Source organism: Mirounga angustirostris, unplaced genomic scaffold (genome assembly GCF_029215605.1).
Source record: "Mirounga angustirostris isolate CCGP_5_RB_7025 unplaced genomic scaffold, mMirAng1.0.hap1 SCAF_10, whole genome shotgun sequence".
Classification (NCBI taxonomy): Eukaryota; Metazoa; Chordata; class Mammalia; order Carnivora; family Phocidae; genus Mirounga; species Mirounga angustirostris.
The window spans coordinates 21798820-21808873 of record NW_026991718.1 but is presented as its reverse complement, the minus strand read 5'-3'; the positions used below and the strand labels follow the sequence as shown (position 1 = coordinate 21808873).

Genomic DNA, 10054 nt, shown 5'->3' with positions numbered 1-10054 from the left:
CAGAAGCACTGTCCTAAATTTGGTGTTTATCATTCCTGTGCATGTTTTCATGCCATATATACATATGTATATATGATATTAAACTATAAATGTACTAAATACAAATATATATATAACATAGCATAGAAATATTTTTTACATATCCATAAACAATATAGAGCATTGTTTTGCTTCTTTTTAAACCTTACATAAATGGCACACTTCACGTATACTGTAACTTGCTTTTCCCAGACATTATTTTTGAGATGTATTCATGACACAAGAAGCCCTAGTTAATTTTGTAGCGTATAGTATTCCACTGTATGATTCTATCCCCTCTCCTGATGGACAATTCGACTAGTATCAGAGTAGGCTAACAAACCCAAGAATGTAAAATGCCTCAAATAACAGATATTTTTTTATCTGCAGCAGTCTCAGACAGATGTTCCTGGTTGGCAATTAGTCCTTCATGGGATGATTCAAGGCATCAACTATTTTCCATTTTGTGCTCTGCCACCCTCTAAAGCCACTCTATTATCTGCATCTGGCCCGAGGAAGGGGAAAGAAAGCATAGAGCTAACATTCACTTTCTTAAAAGTTCTAGCCTGGATGTGACACACGTCACTTCCACTCACATTCTACTGCTGAGCAGTTAGTTGGCTACCCCTTCACTACAGGGTCAGGGGACTAGAAGGCTGGGAAACATAGTTTAACCATTTGTCCTATAATTCTGTAACTCTGCAAGGTGAGAGCAGATTTTGGTGGACAGCTAGTAGTCTCTGCTACGTGTTGTAAACGATACCATGATATCATTCTTTATGTCTCCTCGTACACCTGGGCAAGAGGATTTTTCTCTGTATGTACCCAGGAGTAAAACTGCTAAGCCTTAGGGCATATTTTGAGCTTGACTAGATACTGCCAAATCATTTCCAAAGTGATTGTTACAATTAATGTTCCAAACTGTGCATGAGGGTTCACATTCTCCACCACCTGGCTATAAACTCGATATTTTCAAATTTATATTATTCTAATAAATTTGGTTTAAAAATTTAAAAAATCAGTAGTATGATTACAATACTCTCTACTGGGTCCTGCTGAGACCTGGCCTCAGGAAGAAAAAAAATTTTTTTAAGATTATATTTATTTATTTGAGAGAGAGCCCGAGCAGGGCGAGGGGCAGAGGGACAAGTGGACTCCCTGCTGAGCAAGGAGCCAAATGCCGGGCTCAATCCCAGGACCCTGAGATCATGACCTGATCTAAGTCAGATGCTTAACTGACTGAGCCACCAGGGCGCCCCAGGAAGGAAAATTTTTTCAAGTGCCTGCAAGGGCCCTGGATGAGACTGGACAAGTTTCCTGTATTAATTCACTTTAATCTCAAACAAATTACTCATTTTAACCAGCAGATTTCAGGGGATAAAAAACTACCAACACCCCGCATTTGGTAATTCTTTCCAACCCACTCCCATGTCTAGCCATTTTCTTACCCCCATATACTGTGTCAGCAAGGAGTCAAGTAGCAGGTCGGAGTCAATGAACAACTGGAAACATCATTCTAACCGACAGTCATTTATTTCTTTTGTCATTGCCCAACATTCCCCAAGTCTTACTCACCAGAAATTAATATAGCTTCTTCATTTCTCCTCCCTGACAATCCTCATCTACCGAAAGGGTTTTAAGGGTGCAACTGCCAATGAAAATGTAGAGTGGACATACCACATCCTTGACTTGTTTCAAAACTATCTATTCTGGCAGTATCCAAATGTGGTTTCAATGCTCCCTTGTTTGAAAGTGGTCTTCACAAAAGCCCACATTTTAAAGCTATGTGGAGCAGCACAGGATACAGAGTTCAAGAGTAGTAACAGCCTTTCAGAATTTGAAAAGGTAGTATTAATCCATATCAGGGTTCAGGGTCCTTGCTTTTTATGTGGCAGATGCCACAAAAATTGGCAAGAATATATAAGACCAATATATGTGGAGAAGGGGAAGAGAATCTAGAAACCCAACAACAGAGCTGTTCTAAACAATGCTCCAGAGAAAGCCAGCCTCAAAGAAAAGTAGCCCACTAGACATTTTTTATCAGGTAGGCATGAGGTACAGAAAAGGAATTTTTCTTTCCAACACCAGAGAAATATCTACATCTGGTGTCAAAGTCTCAAGATATAAAGAGGATAGAACTCCACATAAAAAGAGGACAGAGGACAATATTCTCAGAAAACTCCGAGAGACAGAGGTTGGCTAAAGGGAGGAATAAAGACTTAGCACAGTGTAGACTAACAAGTGAGGTCAAGTCCAGAGGAGAAGGAATGTGTACCCTGGCTACCAATCTTAGTGGCATTACCAGGAACACTAGGATTCTGGGTCAAAACATCAAGTGCAATGTGGTATTTCTCAATCCTTAAAACTGGGGGAGCAAACAAGCTTCTGGAGGGCACTGATCATAGCAACTGATGAGGCCTCAAGCCCCAAGAAAGTCGAGGCAGTCTTTATTGCTTCTTCTACTTCCTTCTTTCCAATCATTTTCATGTTTGGGACATGTTAATGTTTGGGCTGCTTTTCATGCTTGTGGGTCTAGTTAGACAGTCACTGCTACTTGGGACAAACAAAACATTTCCCAATAAAACCAGTGTAGAGAGGTTCTAGCTTTTTCATCCTAAATCCATTTTCTTACTTTCAATCCTAAAACCATATCGAGAGAACAAACAGCCTCCATAAAATCTGTTTCCCGAGGAGACAGGATAAGCTTATTATATGAGTGACAACAGTTCTAGCTTCTAGGATTGTTATATCACAAATACAAAATGGTAAGTCAGTATGATTTAAAAAAATTAATTTGGAATTGTTTTATAAGCGAGATGATGGAATGACTAGTTAATCAGTGGAGAGTCCAAGAACATTCTATGGCCCAGGAAGGAAAAGGACAACCAAACGGGTTTCTCAGTTTTGTACAGGGCAAGAGGGGCCCATAGTTGGCCTTAAGAGGGAGCTCTTTGGGCAAGATAAGAGAAAAACAAAAGGACTCCAATGAGGAATAGCAGGAAAACCTACCCAAAAGGGGTGGGGGTGGGGGTGGGGGTGGGGTCAAAGTGAATAAATAGGGAGAACGGTGAAATTTACACAGGAGGAAGGAGCTGAGAAAGTCACAGCCTTACACAAACAGCTGAGAGAGTACATCTCCCCTCGCTCAGCCCCCATGACTCAGTCCTCCCAGCGCAGGCCCCCGTGACAACAGCGGCAGGTCCACTCTCCTGGGAGCTTCCACGCTGCCTGCCTACTTCCTTCCTCGTTTATGGTTAGTCTTTGGGGGCTTTACTTTCTGGAACCGTGCTGGCACCGGCTCCTGCTCCGGTTCCTTACGGGAGGTCGACACCGGCAATTCCTCGTTACTCCTCCTCGGACCCTTCCCTACTCTAAGACTCCGCTCTGCCTCGGGAAGCTCGATGCCAGGCTGCTGCAGCCTTCGCAGAGACCTTCTGCTCCTGTGCTGCTGCCTCCGCTGTTCTTCTTCTTGCTGCCGCTGCTTTATCTTCATGAGCTTTTCAAAGCTTTTGGTTGTTGTTGGGTTTACGACGAACCAATCCTACAGAGGCAAAATGGAAAAATCATCCAGTCAATACACAGCAGAGAGCACAAAGAACGGGTGCGGGAAGAAATTCTTCTCGTTTTTTAAAGATTGATTTATTTATTTGAGAGAGAAAGAGAGCGCGAGGACGGGGTGGGGCAGAGGGCAAGAGAGAATCCCAGGCAGACCCCTGCCAAGCACAGAGCCCAACACGGGGCTCGATCCCACAACCCCAAGATCGTGACCTGAGCTGAAATCAAGAGTCCGACGCTCGACCGACTGAGCCACCCAGGCGCCCCGGGTGTGGGAAGGATTTCTAAAAGGCATGGTTAGGGCAGAACGCAGTAAGAAGGAAACAGATAGGGAACCATAGCTTGTAACTCTGTGCTTTAAACTGGGAGCAATTCAATACAGAGTAGTCAGTATGAGCATTTATTGTGTAAGACATGATTTGGGGTACTTCAGTAAGTGATCTACAAAGTCTGTTCACTTAGCATCAACCCACTCATTTATCTCCTTTATAAAAATCTCAGGAGATATAAAGCATTGGGCCATACGAGATTTTTATTTCATGATAGTATAGTGGGTAAGAGCATGGACTTTGCAGCCAGACGGCCTAGGTGCAAATCCTAACTGTTTCTAGCTCTGTGACCATGGGGAAATTACTTAACCTCTCTGAGACTCAGTTTAAAAAAATAAGAGTTGAGGAACATGGAATCCAATTATGAAACATCCTTGCAAGAGAAAGAAAGAAAGAAAGAAAGAAAGAAAGAAAGAAAGAAAGAAAGAAAGAAAGAAAGAAAGAAAGAAAAGAAAATGAATTTCAATTTAAAATCAAGTGATCTGATCAGTCTTCTAGGTCTACCTACCAATTTATAGGAATTACCCTGAGAGAGGACCACCACCACAGAAATGCAATCAGCAAAATCCAAAATGTGTGTAAACATATGTGACAAATGACTGCTTCTTCGGAGGAAAGGGGAAACCCCTAGACCTGCAGTGTCCAATGAGAGAGTCACTAGCCACATGTGGCTAATAAGCTCTTGAAAAATGGCTAATCCAAATTGAGATATGCTTTCAATATAAAAAATACACATTAAATTTCAAAGACTTAGTATGAAAAAATATAAAGTATCTCATTAATAATTTTATTGACTACATGTTCAAAAGATAGTATTTTAGCTATACTGGGTTAAATAAGATATATTATCAACATTAATTTCACCTGTTTTCTTCATTTTTTTTTTTTTTTAAGATTTTATTTATTTGACAGAGAGAGACACAGCGAGAGAGGGAACACAAGCAGGGGGAGTGGGAGAGGGAGTAACAGGCCTCCTGCCGAGCGGGGAGCCTGATGCGGGGCTCGATCCCAGGACCCTGGGATCTTGACCTGAGCCGAAGGCAGACGCCCAACGACTGAGCCACCCAGGCGCCCCTCTTCATATTTTTAAAATGTGGTTACTAGAAAATCTTAAATTACATACTTGACTCACATAACATTTCTATTGGATAGCACTCTAGAATAAAACATACAGTATATGGACCTTTCTTTTTTTCTTGCTCCTGATTTGAACAAGCCAACCGGAAAAAATTATGAGGCAATCAGGGAAATTTAAATAATTTAAATAATGACTGGGTATATGACGATATTCAAGAACCACTGCTAATTTTTAGGTGTAATGATGGTTGTGGTTATACATTTTTAAAAGTCCTTATATTTTAGACACACACATCAAAAGAAGCAGTGACAGTGGACATGGTATGTGGAATCTGCCTTAAAATAAGCCTTTAAGGGACAAAAAAAAGTGGGTGTGATTATAAAGGAAAACAAGATTGGACATACACTGATGTCTGTTAAGGCTTTTCATTATACTATTCTGTCCATTTCCATGTATTTGAAAATTTCTGTTAAAAAAAAAAAGTAGGGCGCCTGGGTGGCTCAGTTGGTTAAGCGACTGCCTTCGGCTCAGGTCATGATCCCAGGGTCCTGGGATCGAGTCCTGCGTCGGGCTCCCTGCTCAGCAGGGAGTCTGCTTCTCCCTCTGACCCTCCCCCCTCTCATGCTCTCGCTCTATCTCATTCTCTCTCAAATAAATAAATAAAATCTTAAAAAAAAAAAAAAGTAGTATAAGAAAATGTGAGGCCAAGAGGGAAGAACAGAATAAAAATGTTTTACCCCCACAGATAATTCATAAATACAGGCACAAATCATTGAACTAATGCTTGAGGAACAAGCCCCAAACCAAGTGAAATTTGTTGGCTCCACCTTTTTAAGAAGAAACTGGAGAAACAGGTTAACTACATAAAGGCCAGATTTTGTCAGGAGATTAATTATCTTTTAAATAATTCCGGAGGTTAAAAAGGTATGCTATTATTGTAAAAAAGATATGACTGCCTTCCAGAAGAAATCTCAGATATAGAAAGGGATTCCCAAAGCTTAAACCTGTAAAACAACAGGGACCACACTTGATGACACTAACTACAGCCCACATTGTTAAGAACTATTAAATGTGAGGGCAGAGAACAGCTAAAGGCACTTGCTCCTTTTCCGTATCAGGCAACAATAGTTTCTACAGTAAGATATTCCAAAAGAATGCACACTCTACTCCTTTAGCTTTTGCAACACAGGTATTTAATTATACAGGAAACAATTTCTCTATTCACCTGTATTACTAAAAACTTGTCCTAAGAGAAAACTCTTGACTTTCTGAAGCTTAAAGCATTTTTATACAGAATTGATTCTGTAATTTTGAAAATTTACAAACCTTAAGAAAAGTTTAATGAACCCTAGATTTACTATGGTTAACTTCTCTTCCCTTTTTTCCTTCTTTTCGTCCTTTTGCTGAACCATTTGCAAGTTATCTGCAGACTTATTTCATCCCTAAAAACCGGCATAGATCTGCCTAAGAACAAGGGCATTCTTCTGCACAACTACAATACAGTGATCACGTTTGGGAACATGAACACTGACTCGTTACTATTATTTAATGAGCCCGTATTCCAATTTCTCCAGTTGTCTCACTAATGCCCTTTATAGTTGTTTCTTTGCGGTATTTGAAACATTAAAAACCGGTTGCTCAAAGACATTAGAATAGGAGAAAACAGAAGTATAGAGATGGCTATAAAACAAGAATTCCAAAAGTATAAATTCAGCCTGGTGCCCAAATGCCTGATTTAACTGAATTTAAAAGAACCAGAAGAGCTCAGGAATGCTCACACTTACAGTGAGCTCAAATGCTTTCACAGAAAAATATAATTATGCATCTAATTTTACAAAGTATTTTAACTCCATCTCTCGTAACCACTTTCGAGTTACTTTCCTCAACAGTCCTAGCCCATAAAAACGCACAAAATGCTCCTTTCTTGGGACATATGTGTGGGTTCCGCAGGATTACAAAAACATGGTGAGAAAGCAGGGACCTCACCTCGGCATGGACAGAGTTGATATGATACTTGACACCACTCTCTGACACAAATTCTTTTTGACACAGGAGACATTTGTATTTTCCAGCCACAAAGTTTCCCTGTTTTCAAGACAGAAAGAAAAGGGAATGGTAAATTCAGGAACACATACCTGGGTCATGTGTGGGGGTCATTAGAGATGAAAAAAGGGGATTTTATTTCAGCAAAGGTAAGAAGGAAGAAAATCCAAAACAGCAATATATTTAGGAAAACCAGATTGGGCCAGACTATCACTACTATAAATCTATCCTAAAATAATTCTATACGTAATACCCCCACCCCCTCAACACAACCTGAAGTTCTCCTACTTGTATTATAGAACATGCCACACTTTTCTATCTTCCCTTGTTTCTGTCACTTCACTTCCAGGTTCTCTTGGTTCCTCTTCCCAAATTATCAAACTCCTGAAGTTCACCAGAGGCACCAATGTATATAATTCTTCCCACTATAATCCACTGCTCCAAAGAGTGCCTTGGACATCCAAAATTAAAGAAGTATCATCCATAATACCCAGTTGAAGGGCTCAGACACTAAGATCATGATGACAAACTCCTTAGTATTCCTGGACAGATCTGGTTTGGATGCCTACACTCCCATGCTGCCTTGAACTGAGACTTCTCTCCCTCCTGAAGCTCTGAGTGTCCGTGGTGTTCATTTTGCGTGAAGAGATATTTCTGAATGGAATTAAAAAGTGGCAGCAGTCCCCATAGCTGTGGGTTGTAGGGCACCTGGGTCAACACAGAAAAGATTCAGTGAGGTGAACAGCTGTCTCCCTGACACCCATGGAGAGAGCCTACTTCTCATCCCCAGAGGCCAGTATAATTCAGATGGGATTAGAGGATCTTCATCAATCCAGATAAGCACACGTAAGTTGATTCTAGAAAGTTTAAGGCCCAAAAAGACAGGGCAGGCCCAAGGCAGGAGAGGCTCAGGTGGAAGAAGTTAAATCCCTGGAAGAGGCTCAGAATTAATATTATTTTTCTCCAAATTCTTTAAATGATAAGATTTAAGGCTATGTTGGCTTTTTCTGTATCTTGGACATATCCTGGCATCCCATCCAGTAACAGACCAAGAATCTTTAGGACATAAAAAACTAAACCAGCCTTTGAAGATAACAGCAAACAGGACAACTAGCTGTTCACCTAAACTGAATTCTCTTCCATATCAGACTATTTCAGAGGTCATGTTAAGATAAATTGTTCAGAAAGTTACAAACCAAGGTACAAGAGCCCAGGTGAGCTTTAAGGCCTGATACACTACTGTAGACAGCCTCACAACCCTGAAAAAGAGAAGAAGAAATAACGTGAAGATTATACCAAACCTCATCCTTCTCTTAGCAATCTGGTCGTTTACACTGACCAACTGTACATTTGGAGGAAGAAGCCCAATAAATTATATTGCAAACCAAACAGGAAAAGAATTCACACATAAGCCACAAAAGCAAAAAGAGAAAACTATGGACAGGTTTAAAGAAAAAAAAAAAAAAGTGAACAAGCTGTTTAGAAAAGCTTAAGATATTCTCTTCCCTGGGACTTTTTCTCTGACGCTTAGAGAAACAGAAAATTGCACAGTAAGATTTTTTTTTTTAATCTGCCTTCTTCAGTACAAATGTGTCTATTTCTTGAGTATCTGCTCCTTCCCCAAGTACTGCATATATAGCTGTGGTAGGTTAAAGATGGCTGGAAATTCTCTGCCACTCTTCCCTGTGAGAAGTGGAGTCTGCTTACCCTCCCTTTGAATCTGGGTGAACCCTGTGATTCCTCTGACCAACAGAATGCCATGGAAATGATGCTGAACAGATTCTGAAGCTAGGCCTTAAGAGATCTGCAGCTTCCACCTTCATGTTCTTGGGATACTCAGAAGTCAGTTGCCACGTACCCTGCTGGTAACCCACTACACTCTGATGGAGAGAGGCCATGTGGACAGCCGAGCTCCCAGCCAAATTAGTTACACAGAAGCCATCTTGGACATTGAGGTCCCATCCAAGCTTGCAGCTAAACACAACCCACGAGTGATCCCAGCGGGTGCCGTGTACAGCAGGAGAATGTTATCTGAGCCCTGGCAGAATTAGTGATTTACAGAATTCTGAACAAATACAATAATTGATGTTTTAAACCACTGAGGTTCAGGTACTTCGTCATGATGGAATAAATAACTGAAACAACAGTTTGATAAACATTTACTGAATAAATGAATGAGAAAGAACCACCTGGTTAGGGCACTGAATGCGATGATATTTCTTGATATCTGACTTCCATTTGTGTAGGACTTCCTGGCTGAAGGTAGGTAGCCCAGGGCGAGTATATTTTAACTACAAGACAAGAAACATTTTATTGGAGGAATCCGATTTCCAACCAAAACACCCCAAAAGTTTCACACCCAACTCTTCAGGTTATGTAATTCTGGACTTCAACAAGCACACTTCCATATGCAGAAAAACTGTAGTATGTAAGACCTTTAAATACAAATTTTACCTGAAACTGGTAAAGACAACTGTCTACTGTTTAATCTTAGGAAGTCTGACTTTTAAGAGAGGGCAGGAGACTTTCAGATATAGCACTTCATCTATAGTTTGAAAAAGCTTAATGACAGAACATTTACACAGTTAAAACACTTGTTACAAAAAAGACAGGGATACAAATATGTACTGTATATAAAATATACTTATCGGGTACACATATACACACACATTTATAATACATTCAGTAGAAATATATGTAGATGGGGAAAAGGCTAGAAGGCTATAAATGAACATGTTAACAGTAGTTGTCTCTGGGTGGTGGAATTTTGAGTGGTTTTAATGTTTTTTCCCTGCTCCTCTGCATTTCTCCTTTTTCTTCAAAGGTGTCATGTTAATTTGGGGTTGTTTTTTTTTTAAGATTTTATTTATTTATTTGAGAGAGAGACAAGAGATAGCGAGAGAGAGCACAAGCAGGGGGAGGGGCAGAGGGAGAGGGAGAAGTAGGCTCCCTGCTCGGGCTCCCTGGAATCAAAGCAGGGCTAATCCCAGGACCCTGGGATCATGACCTGAGCCAAAGGCAGACGCTTAAC

The 10054-nt window shown here is 40.6% G+C and overlaps 1 protein-coding gene across 8 annotated transcripts in view; it reads right to left on the bottom strand.

Moving 5' to 3' along the window:
• Positions 1 to 1532: 1532 nt before the first annotated feature.
• The window catches only part of ZNF512 (zinc finger protein 512), a 31676-nt gene continuing 23154 nt past the window's right edge, over positions 1533 to 10054 (bottom strand). For all 8 annotated transcript variants that reach the window (XM_045884307.2, XM_064571998.1, XM_045884308.3 and 5 more), the window contains 4 exons: positions 9213 to 9314; positions 8220 to 8282; positions 6967 to 7065; positions 1533 to 3559 (listed from right to left, as the gene is read on the bottom strand). In XM_045884307.2, coding sequence (XP_045740263.1) covers positions 3251 to 3559; positions 6967 to 7065; positions 8220 to 8282; positions 9213 to 9314 — 573 coding nt within the window. In that variant the 3' untranslated portion in view covers positions 1533 to 3250. The remainder of the gene's footprint in view (positions 3560 to 6966; positions 7066 to 8219; positions 8283 to 9212; positions 9315 to 10054) is intronic.